At 41.8% G+C, this 23,018-nt stretch overlaps 1 protein-coding gene across 1 annotated transcript; it reads left to right on the top strand.

Moving 5' to 3' along the window:
- The first annotated feature begins 6,731 nt into the window (after nt 1-6,731).
- Nucleotides 6,732-22,273, top strand: AAR2 (AAR2 splicing factor homolog). Its single transcript, XM_027867254.1, has 3 exons — nt 6,732-7,534; nt 11,345-11,574; nt 20,750-22,273. Exons 1-3 carry the CDS (start codon nt 6,787-6,789, stop codon nt 20,924-20,926), a joined length of 1,155 nt encoding a protein of 384 aa, XP_027723055.1. The 5' UTR covers nt 6,732-6,786; the 3' UTR covers nt 20,927-22,273.
- Nucleotides 22,274-23,018: the final 745 nt, after the last annotated feature.

Below are 23,018 nucleotides of genomic sequence, written 5' to 3'. Positions count from 1 at the left end.
ACCTTAAAGTTCAAACTTTCCTTTTGGGGCAGCTAGGTGGCGCAATGGATAGAGCACTGGCCCTGAAGTCAGAAGGACCTGAGTTCAAATCCGGCCTTAGACCAAACAATTGACACTAGCTGGGTGACCCTGGGCAAGTCACTTAACCCCAATTGCCTAAAAAATAAATAAATAATTAAAAAACCTCTCCTTTTACAGATAAAGAAACTGAGGTACAGAAAGATTAAGTGACTTCCTCAGGGTCACACAGCTAATAAATGTCTGAGACAGGATTTAAACCCAGGTCTTCTTAATTCTGACCTCAGTGCCCTATTACCTCCAGGACCAAATATAAAATCCTGTTTGACATTTAAAGCCCTTCATATCCTTGGGGATAAATGTGGACAAGGCAAGTGGTGGTGGTGACCCAACAGCACAAAGGAACAAAAGATTCGAGATAGAGGACAGTACTTTATTAAGCTGGTGAATTACTGATCGAATCTGTGAAGAGAGGCCACAGCAAGACTGGGAGACCAGTAAAGGGTAGAAGGACTTGGGGGGGGGGGGGAAGAGGGAGGGACAAAGACCAAATTTAGGAGGAGATGGGCAGAGGGGAAAGAGATTGTGATCAGAGAAGAGAATTTCAGAATTCAAGATCTTAGAGGTATGTTAGTTTGGGATGAGTGTAAAATTTAAGGTGTAACCTGTGGATGGCTAAAGTGGAGAGAGAGGAGACAGAGGTCATAGGCATCAAAGTGATTGATGAACTGAGAGGCCATAGTGTTATGTCTTCAAGGAAGAATATTGACATGCCTGAATATGAAGTCAGTGGCTGGAGTGGAAAGAAAGCCTGTGAATAGTCTGTTCTTGACAGAGTCATATCAGCGCTTCTAATAACCTCAAAGGAGACAAGGTTGTTGAGTGATGGCAGAAATGGGAGAGTCTGGAAGCAATAAGGAACAAGGAGTAAGCTGACTCCTCCCATTCCAGAGTTCCTGAGCTCATGAAGGGTGTTAGCCAGCCCTACAGAGGGCAGGCAAGGGTTGGTATCTTTTGGGAAAAGTCAGGTTTCAGTAAGCATCAGAAAATGAAAGGAGTGTGACAGAGAAAAGCATAGGATGAAGAAGATTTTTGTTAATAGAAGCCATCTAATCTAACTCTCTCATTTTACATATGAGGAAACTGAGACCCAGAGTGGTGAAACCCAAAGTCCCACAAGTAGTAAGTAAGCAGATGTGCTCTAAACCTGGATTCCAAACCCATTGCTTTTCTCACTAAGCTGCTTCTTTTTTTAATGCTGCCTCTCTGAGTTACTCGGTAATGATATAACAAGGGAGAAGATGTTTTGCCTAGTCAACAGTTCTGAATCATGAGTATAGGACCCAGGGTTTCTCTTGTGCACGTACTCTGAAAGCTGAAACTTTGAAACCCTAAGTTCAAGACATGTTACGGATCAGTATCCACTCAAAACCATAGTTCATGAGCCCCCATGGATGTGTTTCTTTTACAAACCAACTAGGGTACATTTTAGTTCAAAGTAAAAGACTTTTAGTTACCTAATATGGCAAAATAAATGATGAGGAAAAATCACCAGATACCCACAGAAATGTATTCCTCCACAGGTTACTACAGCACTAGTGAGAAAAAGAATACAGAAAGAGAACACATGTGGACAGAAAGCATCTATCAAGGGAGAACACACATAGAAAGCACACGTGACCTGATCAACCCATACTTCTAAGATAGTGAGCAAGTCATCAAGCATTTATTAAGTTCTTACCTATGTGCCAGGCACTGTGCTAAGCATCAGGGATACAAAGAAAAGCAAAAACGTGGTCCCTGCTCTTAGGGGCTCATTCTAATGGGATGGACAATATGTAAATAAGTAGGTATATATAGATACATAGAGAATAAATGAAAAGTAATCTCAGAAAAGAAAGCACCAGAAGGGGAGGACCAGGAAAACCATCTTCCAGAGGTGAAATTTGAGTTGAGTCTTGAAGGAAGGTATGGAAAGCTATGGAAACTAAGACACAGGTGAGGAAGGAAACAGAGGACAACCAGTACAAAGCTACAGAGACCTGCACAAAGCTGCAGAGACCAGTATATTTGGTCCTGTCATATCTGAAGAACAGCACGTAGATCAGTGTTGCTGGGCATATAGAGTACATGGAAAGAAGTACAGTACGACAAGAAAGGTAGGAAGGGAACAGGTTATGAGGGGATCTGAATACCAGAACTCTTTATATTTGATCCCGGAGGTAATAGGGTACCACTGGAGTTTACTAAGAAAAGGAGTGACATGCTTAGACCCACACTTTAGAAAAATCACTCTAGTAGCTGAATGTAGGGAGAGATGAACCTGAAGGTTATTGCAATGGTCCAGGTGAGAGGTAATAAGCAACTGAATTAGAATGGTGGCTGTGTGAGTGAGAGAAGGGGATGTATATGAATGATGCTGTAAAGATAGAGATAGAAAGATATGGATATGTAGGGTGAGCAAATATTGAGAATGACACCTGGTACAGTAGATAGAGCTCTGGCCTTGGAGTCAGGAGGACCTGAGTTCAAATCCGTCCTCAGACACATGACACTTACTAGCTGTGTGACTCTGGGCAAGTCACTTAACCCCGATTGCCTCACTAAAAAGCAAAAAACAAAAAAACAAAACAAAACAAAAACACTAGAGAATGTCACCAAGGTTATGAGCCTGGCAGAGTAGGAAGATAGGGGGGCCCTCAATGGCAATAGAAGTGTAGTTGAGGGAAAGGCTGGGATGTGGGGACATGTTAAGTTTGAAATGCCTATGTAACACCTAGTTAAAGATATCCAAAAAGTAGTTAGAATGTGAAATCCTCGAAGGAAGGGACTGTGTTTTGTTGGTTTTTTTTTTTTTTGGTTGTGTTTTGTTTTTGGTTTTGGTCTTTCTTTGTACCTGTGCCTATGCTCAGTGACTGACACATACTAAGCACTTAAAAAATGTTTGTTCAAAGACTAAATGACCAAGAAAGACTACATAGATTTAGAAAGATATATAGACATATAGATTTTGGACTATAGAAATAATTGAACCTATAGGAAATGATGAGATCACCAAGTGAAACAATATAAAGTGAAAAGAGAAGATAGTCCAGGGCAAAGTCCTGGAGGACACCCATGGTTAGTGGGCATGGCATAGATGAAGCATTAGTAAAGGAGAATGAGAAGAAGCAGTCAAGCAAGAGAACTAGAAGAGAAGAGCGTCACAAAATCCACACATCTTTGAGTTTCCAGGAGGAGGTGGTCAACAGTGTTAAATCCTGCAGTGGGATTTAGGAGAATCAGGATTGAGAAAAGGCCATTAGACGTTGCAATTATAGGCCACTGAGATAATTGGTAACTTTAGAGAATGCTGTTTCCATTGAATAATCAGAATGGCTGAAAGATTAGAGTTTAGACTGATATTAGAGACTAGAATGGTATTGAGTGACTAGAGGTTAGAAGCCAGATTACAGAAGGTTTAAAAGAGGATAAGAAGACAGGAAGTGGAGAGTAGGTAGCTTTCTCAAGGAGTTTGATTTGAGAAGACAAGAGAAGAGATATAGGACTATAATTAGTGGGGATGGTAGAATAAGGTAAACTTTTTTTAAGGACAGAGACTTGGACATGTTTGTAAGTAGCAGTGAAGGAGTCAATAGATACAAAGAGATTCAGTGTAAGAGAAAAAGTAGGGGTGAAAGTGGAAGCAATCTACTAGAGAAGATGGGAGGGAACAGTATCAAGGGCACATATGGAAGGTTGCCTTCGGAGGAGGGCCACCTCTTTAACCAAGGCCAGACTGAAGGAGGAGGTAATCAGGGAAAGGTATCTGATTGATATGAGATGAAGAAGAGAAAAGGGGGAGTGCTGGAATAGCCTCATTTTATTCAGTGAAATATGAAGGGAACTCCTATGTCTCATGTTGCTGCTTGCTCCCCAATACAGCGTTCCTGATTCTCTGCTGAGCTGGGATCGTCTTATTCGTTTTCTCTGCAATGCTGCTCTCTGCTGGTTTTTAGCTCCTGTACAACTTCTTTCCCAGTGGCAGGGGAACCTCTTTTGTGATTTCAGATGCACTTGGGCATTTAAATTGGTCTTTTGAACTTAACTCCTCAGTTATATTTTAAACTTTCGGTGAAATTCTAATTTGTGTTATGGTCAAAAGAGTAATTTTCATTCTTATCTTACCCATGAGTCCCTGTTGATCACCCCAGGAGTTCCAGTTAGCAAAACTGCAAAGCACTGCAATGGAACTATGGTGAGATTACTTTTAAGCCCCATCAAGTCTGTCCATGGGCTACACAATAACTTAATGGCAAGACTAGAGAAAGGCTGTTGGATGGAAATGCAACCTTTCCTCCTTTTCCCACCTCATTCCCCGCTCCCATCTGTTATGGGTGGAATAAAGGAACTGAGTAATTGCCTCCAGGCAACGATATATTGGCAGTATATGTGGTTGCAAAACAAACTGGGTCCAAGACTCTCAGTAGCTAAGGACCCAGAAGCTTGGTTTCTCACAGATAATATATAATTTAGAGGGAATAAAAAAAAAAAAACACAACAGGAAAAACACAGGATTATAGGGATTCAGATATCTGGTTTCTCCTTGGTGGAAGGGGGGGGGGCTAGAGAGAGTTGGGAGACACTGAGATGAAAGGAAGAGGAGTATTCTTGTGACATGCTTTAAGTCAGGTGTGAAACCTCCTAAATCAGGTGATTACGTGGAGTTGAAACATAACTTCACAAAAAAGTGGATAAAAGCAAAAGAGTCACTAATGCTAATTATTTTAATGTAACACACCCCAGCAATCAGTTGCTTTTGGGGATTAGAGGACAGGCTACGGAGAGGCATATGATCAGCATGAGTAAGCTGTGACACACTCATAATAATTGCTGACATTTATAGAATGCTTGATGGTTTGCAAAATGCTTTGTGTGTGTGTGTGTGTGTGTGTGTGTGTGTGTGTGTAATTAATAATTAACCAAACAAGAGAAACAGAAAAAAGGATGCCATCAGATAGATATATTATGGTCTACTGAAAAAGAAGGTGGGCAGGTTATATTGAAGGAGTGTGGTATAACCCATAGATAGTCCTCTTGCTGGCATACATGCAAGGTTAAGAGAACTACAGAAAGACCCTTCCCCCACCCACCTCACAGAGTTGTTGTGAGGATTAAATGAGATATTTGTAAAATGCTTAGCACAGTGCCTGGCACACAGCAGGTACTTTAAAAATACTTATTCCATTCCGTTCCGTCATCTCAGCACATTGAGTGGTCCAATGGAGACCCTGTGGAGGATTTATGGAAGGATGTGGACAGGAGTCACAGAAAATGATAGGGTGTATATGGGTGGTGATCTGTATCCTCAGAAATTCCCATATGAATGAGATCATCCAAGTATGGAAGAAAACGAGTAGATGGTAGAAATATTCTCTCTGGGGGACAGGGTGAGTACCAATTAGGTTAAATCAACCCAAGGGGCCAGTTAAGAATGCTAGTACAAGGCACCTCTTCCAGATGGGTGGAGGCCCCTCAGGTGCCTGGATTGGGGAAGGGGAAGATCCAGGCCTATGGAAGCAAGGGGGGTCCTTCCGGAAGAGAGATTAACCTTGTTCTTCTTGGTCCTAAAAAAAGCAAACCTAGGAGCAGTTGGTGGGATTTAGAAAGGTAGATTGTAGATCCACCTAAAGAGTAATCTTCCAAAAAATCAAAGTTTTCTAAAAGTGGATTGAGATGCCTTGTGAGGGAGTGGGCTCCCTGTCATTAGAGGTCCATAAGTGGAAGAAAGAGATCCATTGGTTGTCGACATTGTAGAAGGGATTGCTGCTCAGATGCTGGTAGCACTTGATGATTTTCCAGGTCTCTTCCAGCTCTGAGCATCTGGGATTCTGAGATTTGGTGATTGGCTGCCTGGGTGGAGCAGAACCTGGAGCAAATCCCTAAGTAAAGGGCTCTCTCTTCCTTTCCTTCCTTCCTCCTTTTCTTTTTTATTTTTTAAATAAATAAATAATTTATTTATTTATTTATAACATTCACTTTTTAAAAATTTGAGTTTTGAATTCTTTCACTCTTCAGCGCCCCCTCCCCATGAGAAGACAAGAAATGTGATAATATAAATACATGTGAAATATATAATATATATAATATAAATGTGAAATCATGCAAAGCATTTTCATATTAGCCATATTGCAATGAAAAAAAAAGGCAAGAAAAATAAAGAAAGTGAAAAAATTATGTTTCAATCTGCACTCAAACTCCATCAGTTTTTCTCTCTGGAGGTGGATAGCATTTTTCATCATAAATCCTTCGGAATTGTCAGATCATTGTATTGATCAGAATAGCTAAGTCACTCTCTTCCCTTCCTTTCAATAAACATTTGTCAGTCAATAAGCATCTATTAAGCGCTTACTATGTTCCAGCACTGTGCGAGGTGCTTTCATCTCAGGACTCCGAGTTCTAGAGCGCCAGACGCACTAGCAGGTAGAGGAATAGGCGGGGTGTAATAGTCCTACAAGTGGTTGAAGGCGGAACTTGAGGATGTAGGAACCCGTCTCTCGCCGTCTCCGGGTGGGGAGGGAGCATTTCCCCCTTGCACCCGCGTCCCCATCCCCGGAGGAAGCGGCCGCACTTCCGGCGCGCGGCGGTAGCGGCCACTAAGGAGCGGCTGTCAGCCGGCGTTTGGAAACGATCCCTCGGGGCGTCTCGGCCCCCGGTCCTCAGTCCTCCAGGGCCCCCGCGGCCCGGCCTCGGGTCAGGAGGGCCTCGAAAAGCGGCTGGGCGTCCGCGATGGATCCGGAGCTGGCCCGGAGCCTCTTCTTCGAGGGCGCCACGGTGGTGGCCCTGGACGTGCCCGAGGGCACCGAGTTCGGCGTCGACTGCAGCTCGTGGCAAGTGGGCCCCCGCTTCCGCGGCGTCAAGATGATCCCTCCGGGCGTCCACTTGGTGCACTACAGCGCGGCGGGCCGCAGCCCCGCCGGGACCCGCGAGACAGGCCCGCGCACGGGCTTCTTCGTGAGCCTGCGGCCGCGGGGGCTGCGCCTGCTGCGCTGGGACGCGGCCCGCGAGGAGCTGGACTTGAGCCCGCCGCCCGAGGAGCAGCTGGAGGCCGTCCGGGCCAACCTGCAGGAGCTGGATCGCTTCCTGGGGCCCTACCCCTACGACCTGCTGAAGAAGTGGGTCTCCCTGAGCAGCTGCCTGAGCGAGGAGGTCGTGCAGCGCCTGCAGCCCGAGAACGGGCAGATCTGCGCCTTCTCCGAGGTGCTGCCCGTGCTGCCCCTGACCTACACCAAGGACCGCGCCGAGCGCGGCCCGCCGTCCTGCGCCGCCGAATGCAAGAGCTACCAGGAGGGCCTGGCCCGCCTGCCCCAGATGAAGCAGAAAGCCGGCACCGAGATCCGTTTCACCACGTTGCCCAAGCAGACCTACCCCGACGGCGCCAGCCCGGCAGAGATTACCAAGCATAGCATGGACCTGAGCTACGCCCTGGAGACTGTGATTAACAGTCAGTACTCCACCAATCCCCAGGATGTCCTGGGTACGTATGACTGGTTCACTTTTGCCCCGAAGGTAAGAGGGACGGCTGAAAGTCAAGGTGGTGTCATGAGAAGAGCACTGAATTTGGAGTCATTAGAATTAAGAGGCCAGGCTTTACTGTTCACTACTCTTGGACCAGTCATTTCACCATCCTGGCGTTTTAGTTGCGTCCTTTGTAAAATGAAGCATAATTTTTAAGGTCGTCCTTGAGGCCTGATAGCTTATATGAAGTGGCATTGTGAGATCCCAATACTTTTATAGCTCCTCTTAAGGAATCGTAGATGGTCAGACCTAGGACAGATAGACCTAAAACAGATGTAGTCCATCTTCTTCCGTATGTTGCAGATGGCTTGATATGGCCCAGAGAGAAGAAGGTACTTGTCTAAGGTTATATTTGAACTCATTCTCCTGTCTCCTAGTCTAGAGCTTATCCAACAATACTATTCAGCTTTCCTCTTCAACATTTAACAAATGTTAAGCATATACTAGGTACAGAGTGCAGTAGGAAATAAAAAGATAAGTAAGACACAATGTCTTCTTGTAAGGAGCTCAATATAGAACTATAGTTAAAAGTATAGAGATAAATATAATACAGTGGAATACAAAGAAGTCCAAAAAACCATGAGATCAGGTTTCTAAATGAAGGGATTGGAGTATGTGACTTATAAAGGCCCTTAGAACTCTACATGCCATGCCACTGGCCAAAGAACTTAGGGAAGGGTTCACAGAGGAACTAGCATTTGAGCTGGGCCTAGGATGACCACAGGATGTCCAGAGGTGGAGATGAAATGAAGGGACATTTCTCTTAAACTATCAATTCCTTTTGCAATTTTATTCCCTTAACTTGCTTAGAAGAGGAAAATTTTGCATTAAAGACTTTGAGTCTTGTCACAGGATGTGTCAGGTTCTCTTGAGTGCTGGTCTAGTTGTATAGTCAGTGAACCAAGAACTAGTTCTCTCAGGTTTATGGAGTTTGTTCATGTGGAATGTTGCAAGTATAAAGTTGATTACAGCAGGATTTTTTTACCTACATAAAGCTTTACAAAGTACTTCTCAAGCTGTAATAAATTTTTACAGTCCTCCTGTGAAGCCGAGATAGCATTACCAGTCACCAACAGAATAACCAAGGGACACTCAAGTTCAGTTGCTAAACACCATCAGTTTAACAGTGGGTCTCAGCTACTGTTTGTGTATTACAAAGGTAGCTGGTGGATTTGCAGCATTTAACACATCTGCTCACCCTGATGGTTCATCATCATTTCCCCTATTGGCCTCCTGTGGCTCTCTTTGAGGAATAGTTTATTCTGTTGCTTTGTATCCCCTAGCACATTCTATAGCTCTCTTTCATTCCCCTCTGACTTTCCTGCAGTTCCTGAAATGCTTCCCTGTGTCTTCAACATCTGGCCAGTCCCAATGTAATTATAGTGTATAAAGCACTGGATTGTAGGTCAGGGTACTTGAGCACTGGTGTCAGTTCTGCCACCTGTCCATTATGTGATCTCAGGCAAGTCTACTCTGGGCATTAATGTTCCCATCTGTGAATGACGGTGTAAAATTAGATGATTTCTAATATACCATTCAGCTCCAAAAATTCTGAGTTCTGTGAGTCGCAGATCATATACATGCATTGCCCCTAAGAATTGTGAGAACTTAGAAATTAAGTTAGGATAATTTCCCTTTAGAGCCCTGCACTTCAGACTCCATTTCTCGGAATTGTTAAGTTGGGGCTGAGCTGCAGTGTTCAGGAGCATTGCCTTCTGCTCAGCCCCTGCTTGCCACAGTCAGATTGCTCATGTTTCATTTCCCCCCCACCCTGCTTACCCCACAACTTCTCTTTTGAAGGAAGAGAATTTATGAAGGTTCTTCCAAATCTGTGGCAAGGGTAAATGGTGATTAAAAGGCATAATGTCAGCAGGCACATGCAAATGGACTAGCAGGTCTCCACGAGATATAAGAAGGGACCAGAAATAGTGGTCAGAATTTCTTATGTGGTACTGGGACAAACCTGCTCAGTAACAGCAAGCAGGCAACAAGCATTTGTTAAGTGCTAACAAGGTGTCAGACACTGTGCTAAGAGCTGGGGATACAAATTCAAGTACCTGCTTTCAAGGAGCTTACATTCTAATGGGGGAAGACAACACATAAAAAGAGAACTGAAAATGGAGCAGAGGGGGACAAGAGGGATGGTGGCAGGCCAGAGAGTCTGAAGCACAGCTTGGTCAGCCTGAACCCTTCCCCAAAATGAAGACCCTGGAAGGAGCTCACCAATGGGAGAGGGGGTCGAGCATGAGAAAAGGGATGTTGACTCTGGAAGGCTTCTTGATCCTTATTGGGAGAGAAACGTGGTTAGTAGCTGTTTGAAGCATTTTGTGTTAAGACCAATGCTATTGGTATTGGTATACTTATAATATTTATATAGATATAAATACATAAATTTTTCTTTTGGAGTTAGAGCTGAAACTAGGGAGTAAGTAAGTAAATAAGGTAGACAGTTGCTGAAGTTGCAAGAAGGGACAACTTTTTATAAATGCATATATAGTTAAAATGTGTTGATATTATTTGTTTTTACATCACCTTCATTTCCAAATTTATACCTCCTTCCTCTCCTACTTGGTGAGCCATTTCGTTTAACAGAGAATAAATGTGAAAGGCAAAAAATCAGTTCAGCAAAACTAACCAACACAATAACTGAATCTGACAGTATATGCAGTATTCCACACCCATAGTCTCCAATCTCTGCCAAGAAAGAAGGAAGATATATTTGTTTCTTCTCAGGGGCCAAGTTTGGTGATTATAATTACATAGAACAGCGGTGGTTTTTTGGTTTCTATTATTTCCATTTCCATTATTGTAGGCATTGTGTGTGTATATGTTGTTTTCTCATTTTTGCTTATTGTACTTTGCATAAACACACATTTTTAATGTCAGAAACTTCTATTCTTTTTGGCATGTAAATATTTAGTGGAAAGTCATTCTGTGTGCTCCACGAAAAGCACAAAGCCTCCAGTGGACAGCAAGTCACATAGGGGGAGACCTTTAAGCTTCCCCTTGTGAACACAAATGCCTTAGAATCTAGAATGCCAACTGGAAGGGCTCTTAGACACTGCCTAGTTCAATTCCTTCATTTTACAGATGAGAAAAATGACCCTTGTGGCAAATAAATGGCACAACCAATACTCGAACTGAGATCTTCTAATCTTCAGTCTAGTGATCTTTTGACTATGCAATGCTGTCTTCCTTAGTACTCCCTTGCCTACTTGTGATTTCATCCATCTCCCCCAAGTTCTCCCAGTTGGGGGACCTAAAAATTGATAGTTGTAATCAGTCAAGGTCATCTATTCAATGTGAAAGATGCTTTAGGAGACTAGTGAAAAACTGGGATGGAGCTATAGGGACGATAAGCATCGCTTTCCTGGCTCTGATTGAAGGGACTATCTGGAACTATTTTTGAGAGTAAGTAGGGTGTCCTCTACTATGGATCATCTTATCTCTTTCTCAGTATCCAAGGCCATAGTTGGTCTTCATGAGGGAAGACAAGGTAGAGTTGTACCAAGTGGAGGTCAGAAGACCCAGGTTCTAGACCTGGCTCTGTCGGTGACTGGTTGGGACACCTTGCACAAGCTGCTTTGCCTCTCCAGTCCTTGGTTTCCTACTCCATAAAACAAAAGGAGTGGACTAAGGTTCTTTCCACCTCTGGCACTGTGTGATTTTTGTATCTTGAATAATTTCACTATTGTAGAGCTCTTACATTAGGTATTAGCTATCAGACTTTCTCCTGAGATTTGTATTTCCTTTCTCTGGGACTCATCAGCTGAGCTGCAGTTTGCCTTTATTTGCTTCCTGATTGGGCATGTGTATGATGCGTTTGAACATTGGAAGCAGCTGCTGAACCTCCTGTGCAGGGCAGAAGAAGCCATTGGAAAGTACAGCGCCCTCTACAGCCGCCTCATTTCCATCTTGTATCATCAGCTTGCTGAGATCCCTGCTGACTTCTTTGTGGACATCATCTCTCAGGACAACTTCTTAACCAGCACCTTGCAGGTAAGCTATCCTTCCAGGTGGGCCAGCAACTATGACAGAATAGATGTTTAATAGACACCTTTCTGTGGTTAGGTGAGAAAAGAAAGGGACTCTTTTAAATAAAGTCTTCCAAAATAGCTGTTACAACCCTATGATTTGAATAGGTACTTTCTATTTCCAGGCATTCTGCTAGGGGGACAAAAATTTTTTTATTTATTTCTATTTCTCAAGGACTGGGATAGTTTCCCAAACCTCAGAATCACCCCTACCACCACCACCACCATGTTTGAGGTATTTGGCCTGACACAGTAATTTTGCTTTAGCCTTATACTTCAGGCTTGAGTTTTGAAGATTATTCCCAGTGAAATGTCTGTAGCTCTTTAAATTTCATTTGAACATTAAAGTAACTTTGATTTCCTTTTCAATCAAAATGCCAGCTTCTGCTGTGGTTCTCATCTAGAAAAAAAGGAATTTCCTTTTAACTTAGCAATTAAATTTTCATTATGAGCTATAATTAGGAGAGATGCTTCAAACGATGTATAGTTTTCATCTTGTGATGCTCCTTCCCTTTTCAAATAGATCAGTCTCCTTAATGTGCTTGTGACCAGTTTCTGCCATTATGTGGTTCAGTTATTTCTTCAGGTCTAGAAGCCACTCAGACCTGTAAGCTGTTGGTTTCCATTATCTTTTCCCCATTGAGCTACTTCTTCCTGTGTGTAAAGGTGCTTTAGAAATCCCCAGTGCCTCGAATAGTCTATATTTTGTTGGTGCTTAGTTAATGTTTGTTGAAAAATGCTATTCCACTCATAGTGCTACTGCTTTATTCTCTATAACAGCTGGGCAGCTGGTAAGATCGATAAATGTGTATTAGTTGGTGATAGTGACAGCCTTCTCTAGCTGTACCTAAACCCACTCACTGTTGTGAATAGAGACTATTTTATCCCCAGGAAAGCTGTAGGATGATGGCATTAACTGACTTTTGCAGGACATCGCAGTATTTTATACTATAGCTAGAAGGTGGAAATGAGTCATGTTCATTCATGAACTGAACCTGATTTAACCAATTTGGGGGAGCTTTTAGAATGACCATGACATCACTCTTCAACAAATATATATTGAATCCTACTGTGTGCAAAGATCCCCCTCATACAACCTATGTTTCAGCTAAATAGCTTAATAACTGTTGTTCCCTATACATGACATTCCATCTCCTGCCTCCATGCTTCTTTCCCCCTTCCTCATATATTTAGAATGCTCTCCATCCTCATTTCCATCTCTTGGAACCCTGTCTTCCTTCAAGGCTTGACTTTAGTGCCAACTTCTTTATGAAGTCTTTCCTGATTCCTACAGTTGTTACTCCCCTCCCCCATCCCTTTATATTTATTTCATGTCTATCCTTTACTTCTCTGTGAACATGTTGTATCCCACAAGTTAAATGTAAACTCCTTGAAGGAAATAACTGTTTGACTTTTATATTGTATCCCCAGTGCCTTGAATAGTGCTTGGCATGTAGTAGGGGTTTTATAAATACTTGACTGGTTGCTAGATACAAATATTAATAATATAAAGTCCCTGCCCTCAAGTTGTTCATAATCTGTTAGGAAAAAGAAAAATAAGACATAAATGACTAGGAATAATAGTAAGTAGAATATAGAGGTGCATGAGAGGTAGAAAGTGCTAAGAGTGTTTGAGGTGGGGGATAGATAAAGGAAGCTGTATGGTAGAGGTTACATTTAAGCTAAGCCTGGAAGGATGGCTAGGATTTTAGCTATCAGAAATTAAAATAGGAATGGAAAGGGGGCATTCTAGGTGTAGGGAACTGTATATGTGAAGGTACAGAGGTGGTAGAGTTCACGATATGTTTGGAGAACATTTGAGTAGGCCTGTTTGGCTAGATTTTAGTTCATGTGAAAACAAGTGTTAAAATAAGCCTGAAAAGGTAAATCAGAGCCAGTTTGTACAGGACCTTGAATTCTTGGCCAAGAATTTGGACTTTATTCGCTAGGCAGCGGGGAGCTGTTGAAAGATTTTGAGCAGGGAAATAAAATGACCAAAGATGAGCATTAGGAAGGTTATTGTAGCAGCATGTGCAAGGATGACTACAAAGCGAAAGACTGGAGGAGGCGTAACTAGTTAAGAGGCTAAGCCAGAAAGAGCCATAGAGATCCTTATAATTGCTTGGGTAAATATCACTTAAACAAGGGTGAAAAAAGTCCCCAAGAAGAAAAAGAAAATGCAGCTATATGGGAAAAGATTTCTTTTAAGGTTGCTGGCCCCCATGAAGAGGCCTCCTTGAACTTCAAATGAGCATCCTTATAGATGCCAGAGCATCCTGGAGGTAGTTTTCACTTCAGTCTCCTTGAGACCTCCTCCCCATCCCTAAATACAATAAAAAACATTAGAGTTAGTTTAACCATACTAAAGCCAGCCTGTCATTGGCTCTCTAGGGCGTTGTCAGCACAATAGACAGCTGAGTTCTAATGCAGGATCTTTTTTGCCAGCAATGATTTATGAAGCAGAAAGAGCCCAGCTGAATTTTTATATTCCCAGGTGGGGTTTATAAAGCTGATGGTTGGAAAATTTTCTTCCTTTGACTTTTAACTGAGGAAATTTGGTATATTTATTTGGAAAACAATAAATGACTCCTTCCTCCCCCCTTTTTTCATTTTTTACTGTTTATAGAAAAATCATATTTTTAAATGAAAAAATAACATATATTAATATAGTCTTGGAAAAAAGTTAAATATTTCCTGGCCTTATGATTCAGTGGCTCTAGCATGGGGGCTTGCATATGGTTTGTTGTTATTCAGTCATTTCAGTTGTGCCTAACTCTTCATGACCCATGGTTTTCTTGGCAAAGATACTGCTATTTACTTCTCCAACTCATTTTACAGATTAGGAAACTGAGGTAAACAGGGTTAAGTGACTTGCCCAAGGTCACACACTCAGGACTTCCTGACTCCAGGCCTAGAACTCTATCCACTGAACCACCTTACCTGCCCTTTGCATATAGTAGGTACTCATTAAAAATTTGTTGAATTGAACAAATGGTTGTTTACACTTGGTATATCTTCTCCATTGGTGAACTGAAACTCAGTTTCCATGAGCTTGATTATATTTTTTCTTCAGATGACTTCCAAAAATCTATATAGCCAACCCTAATGTCTCTTCTGAGCTCTAATTCCCAATCTCTTACTATTTGATGGACATTTCTGCTTAGAAGTCTCGTAGGCATTTCCAGTTCACCATCCTGAAATGAAACTTAATATCTTCCCTCTCCAAACTTTCCTGTTTCTGTTGAGGGCACCCACCATCTTTCTAGTTGATCATCTGTATAACCTGGGAGTCATTCTTGACTCTTAACCTTTTCCTCTCCTCATATTGTCATTTGCCAAATCTTGTCCCTCCTACTTTCACAATATCTTTTATATTCATCTCCTCTACCTCACGTGACCAGTACCTAAGCCTTCATCACCTTATGCCTACATTGTCTCAATGGTCTCCTTACTGGCCTCTCTGATTTCAGGCTCTTCTAACATACTCCACCTGACTGCCAAAATACTTTCCCTAAAATCTCATCCTCTGATTCGCCTCCTCAAGAATCTTTATTTGGCTCCCTATTGTCTTTAAGACAAATACAGATTTCTCAGCTTGACATTTAGACCCTAGCTTTTGCCTACTTTTCTAGACTTAGTTCACATGATTCTCTTTTATGCACTCAGCATTCTACCCAGAATGATTTACTTGCTGTTCTCTAAACTCAGCAGTTTATCCTCCTACCTCTGTACCTTTTTATATAGGCCATCTACATCTTACACATGCCTGACCACAGCTCTCTTCTGTTCAACATTTTTATCAATGACTTCAGTGAAAGCACAGATAGTATGTTTATCGAATTTATGGATGACCTGAAGTAGGGAGAGTTAGGTGATAAACTGAGTAGCAAAATTGGAATCCAGAAAGGTCTACACTTAACAATTTGTTTGCTGAACTGGATTGATTCTGGAACAATTCACTTAATATAAAGAGAAGAAACTTAGTAGGGATAATATAAAGGTCTACATTTGAGTTTTAAAAATCAGGTACAGAAAGTTAATAACAATATATATGTTACTACACAATCTCATTAGATACTGACACCAACTTTGAGGGGTTATAGCACACCCAATGGTACCTTACTCCTCAATGGTACCTTACTTAAAGGTCAGGAAACTGGGTCTCAGCGAGGTTAAATGACTTGCCAGTAGTCACAAAGCCAGCAAGTGCCAGAAAGCAGGCTTAAACTCAGTTCATACCTACCTCCAAGCTAACACTTTTTCCACTATGCCACACTGCCCCAGAGAGAATGGGAAGAGACCACCTAGCTGAGAGTTTTTAAAAGACCTTAGCGGGGCGGCTGGGTGGTGCAGTGGATAGAGCACCAGCCCTGGAGTCAGGAGGGCTTGATGCTTACTAGCTGTGTGACCCCGGGCAAGTCACTTAACCCCAATTGCCTCACCCCCAAAAAAAGCAAGGAGAAAAATAAAATAAAAAAAATAAAAGACCTTAGGGAAGTCTCCCCCATCCACATTTGTCAAAGCTGTAGCTTACCATTCTTCCTTAAAACTTTTTTTTGTAGTGTAATTGTCTGTATTTAGATTGTTTATCCCTTTGGAATTCATTGTTATATGCTAGTCTAAGCCTGTGTTCTACCAAATTGCTTTCTGCTTTTCTGAATAGTTCTTACTGAATAAATTTGTTTTCCCACCAAAAAGAAAAAAGACAAAAACAAAAGATCTTAGAGCTTTGGTAAACTACATACTCAGTATGAGTTAAGTGTGACGTGACAGCCAAAAAAGCTAGGTGGCACCTGTGCTAGTATCCAAAAGAATTTAAAACTTCTTGTACTCTTCCCTGGTTGTATTATATTTGGAGTATTTTCTTTTGGGCACTTTGTTTTAGGAAGAACATTGACAAGGTGAAAACTATCCAGAGGATGGAGACCAGGGATGATGAAGGAACTTGAAAAGTGCCATCCAAGGAACAGCTTAAGTAGCTGATGATGTTTAACCTAGAAAAAAGAAGACTTTGGGGGAGGGGCAGGATGAGAAGAAGAGTAGATAGGAGAAGAGAAAAATGTGATCTATATCTTCAAGAATATGAAGTGATGTCATAGAGAAGAGGAATTAGGTTTGTTCTGCTTAGACTCATAGAGCAGACCTAGCAACAATTGGTAGTAGTTGTAGAAAGTCAGATTTACTCCAGGGCAAAGGAGAAATTTCTTAACACTTGATACTAGCCAACAATGGAATGAGCTGCTTCCTGAGGGTATGAGTGCCCCTTCACTGGAGGCTTTCCAGTAGAAAGTGACCTATTCAGCAAGCATTTATTAATTGTCTATTATGTTCAAGGCATTGTGCTAGATATTGGTAGGGATCTAAGACAAAAAAGGGACCAGCCCTAGACCTCAAGACATTTACATTCTTATGGACAACCACTAGGGATGTTGTGGAGGAGATTCCTGCTTAGAGGAAGATTAGACTAGGTAACCTCTGTAGGCCAAACTCCAAATTCAGTGATTCATTCAGTTTTCAGACATAGTTACAAAATTAATGTGAGGAAAATACAGAATAAATTGTTGTTTTAAATATGTTCATCTTTATCAGAATGGTAGAAAAAATGCTAAGACCCTTTCAGGGTTATGTCATATCATAAAAATACACTAAAACGTTATTAAGATGAGTCTTCATGTTTTAGGATTAAAATCAGAATTTAAATTGAATTCAAATACTTATCAGATTTAATCTTGTCTGGCAGTTGTCACCTCTTGGCATGCTAGACTCACATTTAATGCCCTAAATCCAGCATCTAGCATGCAGCTTCATTGTGGAATTTAGGTAGGAGCTGTTGACGATCAAATCCTGGTTATCTGGGGAGAATGAAGCTTAATCAAAAGTTCCAGTCAGCTAAAGAATTGCTTTTTATTGCCTTAGTCACTTGCCTTTCCTATTGTTCAGTCAAGCAGCAAGCATTTATTAGGGGCCTGCTGTGTACAAACACTGTGATAGGTGCTAGGGATATAAAGACAAAAATGAAAAAGTTTCTACCCCGAGGAACTTATATTCTCAGACAAGACAATATGTATACATGTAAGTACATACAAAATGATGAAAAGTCAGTGGTGAGAACATCAATGACTGGGTGTGGGGGTGTGGGAGTCAGGAAAGGCCTCTCGGAGGAGGCACCATTTGAATTGAGCTTCGAAGGAATCTAAAGATTTGAAATGAAATGTAGCAGTTTAAGTTCGACTTGTTATGAAAGTTGTAGCAAACAAATCTTTCTCTGCAAACAGCAGGAACAGTAACCTTCTGGCAAAATCATTTTTAACACTCTACACCCCCTGTTTTGCTTGTGCCTAAATAACCAGACATTGGACTTAAGATTTGTATTGGGTACAATAATGACAAAAGATTGGAATAGTCATTGTCAGAGTGGTTGTAGAAAGACTACTACCCTAATGTATTGTGTTACTGTGCAAGAGTCCAACCATTTTTGGAAAACAACTTGAAATTATGTAAAGAAAGTGACTAAAATGTCCACGTCCTTTGACTCAAAGATCCCACTGATAGGTTTATGCTCCGTGGAGGTCAGTACCAACAACATCAACAAAAACCACATACGCCAAAAATATTTATAGCAAAACTCTTTATAGTAACAAAGAACTGGAAACAAAGTAGATATCTGTCACTTGGGGAATAACGAATTATGGTACGTGAATGTAATAGATATTACTGTGCTGTAAGAAGCAGTGAATGTGATTAATTCAGGGAAGCATGGAAGGATTCATGTGAATTGATGTGAAATGAAGTAAGCAGAACCAGGAAAGACAGTTATGTCCAGTGACTACAACAATGTAAATTGAAAGCGCAGCAACAGGAAGCAGTTGAAGCTGAATGCTCTGGTTATGACCAAGCTTGGCCCCAAACAAGAAATGTGAGAAGCCATTTTCCTCACCCCTTATTTGCAGGATTGGGGGACTATGAGTATGGAGATTTGTGTGGGACAGTGGCCAAAGAGAACGTTATGGCACAGTGGAGAGTGCTGGGTTTGGACTAGGAATGCCTGAGTTTCAGTCCCATCTCTGACTCAAGATTTGTGAACTGGCCCAAAAGTCATTTAGCCTTTTAGCCTCAGGCAACTGTCTTAAGGCTATAAATTATGCTTTGATCTGTTAGTGGTGGAAGTTCCTATATAGAGGAAATCAAGTTCTGATAGAAAGTTCTTTGCTTCAACCACTGTGTTCTTCAAGGACCCTCCTTCTTTGTTCACATCCCTAAATATGCCAAACTTTTATAACAAATCAGATTATACAGAGTATATATTTATATTTCTAAGCTAAAAAAGTGATTTTAGATCTGCAAAAGATATTTGAAAATGTTGCACATATTTATATTTCCCAGTTTCTATTGCCTCCTGTCAAAAAGAAGGAAACATTATGGTTTTTCAGCATGTTATCTTCAAAATTTATAAAAAGTTTATAGAAGTTTCATATTTTTTCCTTTAGTAGCTTAAGTGAAACTTACTCGTTTCAGTTCTATCACTTAACTGGTTGTGTCACGGCCTTGGATAAATTGCTTAACCAACTACTCTGAGCTTCAGTTTCCTCATCTGTTAAATGAATATGGTAATTCCTCTCTTGCTGGGCCTTAAGGATTTGTCTTGAGGATCAAATGAGAAAAGGGAAGACGACATGATTTTTAAATATCTGGGATTATTGGCATTAGAACAGAAGGATGTGTTGGCTTGTATTTTCTCCTAGCCTCTAGTTAATGTTACCTTGGGGCAGGTGTATGGGGAGCCACTTTGTTCCATCCCCCTTATTACTAGTTGCTACTAGATTCAGGCCGATGATTATACTTGTAGGGTAGTTCAAGGCTCCCCCCACCCCTCCCCAGGCTGCATTTTGCCCACCCCTGCTGTCCTTGGAACTGTTAGTGTCTCAGTGTCTCTAGCATTGCCAATGAGTGTTCATTTGCTGTGTGAGACCAGGAACCTGGAGAGGAAACTAGTGTCACACTGGCAGCTTAGAAGGAACCTGAGGTGAGCTGGAAGTGGATAAGGCCCCTGTAAACCGAGCTGCTTGTAAAAGGAGACGCTTGAGTGTGGCACTCGATTCCATTAGATGTCTGCTCTCTCCCTACTGCCCTCCAGCTCTGGGAGCTACACTCATTATCGATCTTGCATTTGTTTTGGTTGCGCTTTATGCTCTTACCTTTAGTTCTTCAGGTTTCTCCCCCTCTGTCTGTAACCTTTGATCTAGCTTCCTCAGAATGAAATCATTCAAAGCAAAGACCAGTGACCCTTCCCTTTGGTTCTGTTGTTGTGCTTGATGGTGTGGGAGAAAGGGACTTAGGAATGGGATATAAAGAGGATTTGTTGACTAGGGGTGGAGGAAGGGAGATGTTTGTTCAGACCTATACTGCTTTACCTAGTATCTAGGACAGTTGATTGGAAGGGGGCTGGGAAAGATCATAATATGTTTTTTCCTCATCCCCTAAAAAAAAAAAACAGAAAAACTATGCAAGATGAAATAAAGTGGAAAAAGAAAGGTCATCGCTCTAGCTCCACTGATAATTGGCAAAGGAAGTTTATAATTTTCCAGTTGGAAGGGACCTTAGAATTTATCTAATTTAAGCCTTACCCCTAAAGCATGAATTCCCTCTGTAACATCCCCAAGTGAGATATTCCTGCTTCTGTGAGTCTTCATTCACTCTCATGGGGTAGTTGTTCCACTGTTAGGGAATTCTTCCTTATATTGATCCAAAATCTGCCTCCTTAGAACTGCACCACTGATTGTGGGGGGGGGGGGGGTACCTTCAGGCCTTTGCTACCTGCTTCTCCTCCAAAGATGTGTCCCTTTAGTGGCAAGGCATCTATAAGTTGGATATGCCACCACATAGCACATAGGTGAGACCTGACCTTGGGGTGAGGTAGCTCTATCTTGGACATTTATTTTCTAACCAAATTATGTTCCTGTTTCTCCTTCTCCTCTTCTCTCTCATTGGGTAGAATACAGTAGGTGTCCTGGACAACAGCCAGTAGCAGCTGATCCACCAGTTATAGGAAGAGATCAGCCCAGCAGGGAAATTTCCACATCCCCATTTCTGCTTGATCTCATTTCTAAGGAATGACTTTTTTTTTCTTTTATTCCCTTCAGGTTTTCTTTTCCTACATTTGCAGCACCACTGTTGATGAGACACTGAGGCGGAAGGCAGAGAAGTTCAAGGCCCATCTGACTAAGAAATTCAAATGGGACTTTGAGGCAGAGCCAGATGACTGTGCCCCAGTAGTGGTGGAGCTTCCAGAAGATGTTAACTTGGAAATGACAGGCTAGCTCTGAGACCATAAGCAAATGATTCTCTTCTTTCCAAGAGGCCAGTCATCTTGAATTTGAAGCTCCTTTCTGCTGGATGTCCTTTTGAACTGTGATGGGGAGCTAGAGTTCCATTGTCTCTGGTCCCATTTCATGGGTTTGGAATAGGGTGTCTATGTCTACTAACCTGGGTCCCTGGGGCTTCTGCTGTGGCCCCTTCTCACCTCCTGCTACACCAGCCTGGTACTTTACTGGTCTGATTGAATTTCACCAAAACTAACTCTTATGTAAGATCTTCAAAGAAGCTGCCTGAGTGACAACTTAATTCCTTCTAAAGGAAAATTGAACTGGGAGAGAGAGCCACCAAATTTTCCTTGGGAAGGAGACTGCCTTGGGATAGGTTGTTGTTTTTTTTTTTTTTTTTAATCAGAAACTACAAACTCTATCTTTGTTAGTATTTGATATTATTATTTTCCCTAGATGTCTTTCAAAGTCGGTGGAAGGAGAGGAGTGTAGTAGTGACAGGTGAGAAGATTACTGTGCCTGCTAAATTTTAATATTGTTGTTTGATGTTCTGAAACAAGATGTCTCCAAAGGAAATCCAGATGTATTCGAGGTATGGAAGACAGTTCAGCAGTGCCTGAGGACTAGAGTAGTTTTCAATCTCTGCTTAAATTACATTCCACTAGTTCTGGGGTCAGATCATCTAACTCCACTGGGCCCAGGACAGTTACTATGAGAGGCCATACCACCTGCATAGCCTGCTGCAGCCATGACACCCTTTTCTGATCCTTCTGGAATAGGAATCCCGCCACATGAACTGATGAGCTTCTCTAGAACTGCTTGGTAAAAGAAGGCTTCCCACGATGGTTTTTGGTATTGCTGTAATTCAACAGCAAGAAGAAAGCAAACCTCCTCCTCCCCCAGTGGTTGTTTCCATATGTTATGGAAGCTTTGTGGCCCATGTTGGGACCTCTGAATAGTTTACAATTTTACCTAACTTCCCTAGGCCTTAGTGCCCTTTCCCCTGGCCTCTTCCCCCCATTTCTTCCCTGTAACTGTCAGTTTTTCTGATTAATTGAAGCATCCACCTGGAATGGAGCTGAAAGGTTATGCCAGTAACCTGTAGGCAAAATGTTGTATTTGAAGGGAGACTGCCCTGAACTGCTCACCTTGTCATGTTGTACAACAGAGCAAACCCCCGCTGCCACTTTCTCTAACACACATTCTGGTGCTTCAGCTTTTGAATGAGAATCCTGACTAGGTAGGATTTTTAGTTCCACTTGTTTCCTTGGAGATTGCTTTATAAGAAGGTTGGATGTATTAAATCTTTTCCTTGAGAATAAAATTGTTGCGTGTGAGTCTCTACATAGGTAATGTTGGTGCTCCAGACTAGGGCATTGTCAGGTTTGCCATTTCCATTTTTTCAGCACTTAAAGGGAGTCCCTTACCCCAGCTAATTCCTGGCCCCATTCGGCCCTAAGGATAAGGAGCAGGGTGGCAGCCAAAATTTCCTTTCCTTCACTTTACCTGTGGGAAAACTGAGACAGAGAACAGATAAATGACATGAAGTTTTTAAAACTGCCTGTAACCTTAGAGATCATCTATTCTAACTCCATTTTATGGATGGCAAAGAGCACATAAATCAGGAGCTAAGTTAGAAATACATCCAATAGAACTATATTCCCTGCCTGCATTTCTCAATAATATTTTAACTTACAGGCATTTAATTTTTTCCCTTAGTATTGAGAAACCAGATTATTACAGGAGTGAAGCTGGTGAGAAGAGAATGCCTTGAAAAGACAAATTCACAAACCTAACGTCCTGAGGATGTATTTGTAAAGCTGATTTGTTTATATTTTTAGCACAATCAACAGAAGGACTGCTTTTCTGACCCTTTCAGCTGCCTTGTGACAAACGATGACTGTTCCCAAGCCTTGTTCAAGCAAATTTCATAGCACTCAACCAGCAGAATGGCTCCCCTGCAACTGATCTCCCTTACCCATGAGCAACGAGTTTCCCTGCATCCTCCTGTTGTAAATATTATTTAATGTTCCTGTAGCTCAGCAGTCTGCTGTGTACTCGGTAGTCCACCAGATTTTGGTCAGATTCT

Source organism: Vombatus ursinus, unplaced genomic scaffold (genome assembly GCF_900497805.2).
Source record: "Vombatus ursinus unplaced genomic scaffold, bare-nosed wombat genome assembly UNPS02014785.1, whole genome shotgun sequence".
In the NCBI taxonomy this organism is placed as follows: domain Eukaryota; kingdom Metazoa; phylum Chordata; class Mammalia; order Diprotodontia; family Vombatidae; genus Vombatus; species Vombatus ursinus.
Note: the sequence above shows the minus strand (reverse complement) of the source record. Positions and strands in the feature narration are given on the sequence as shown.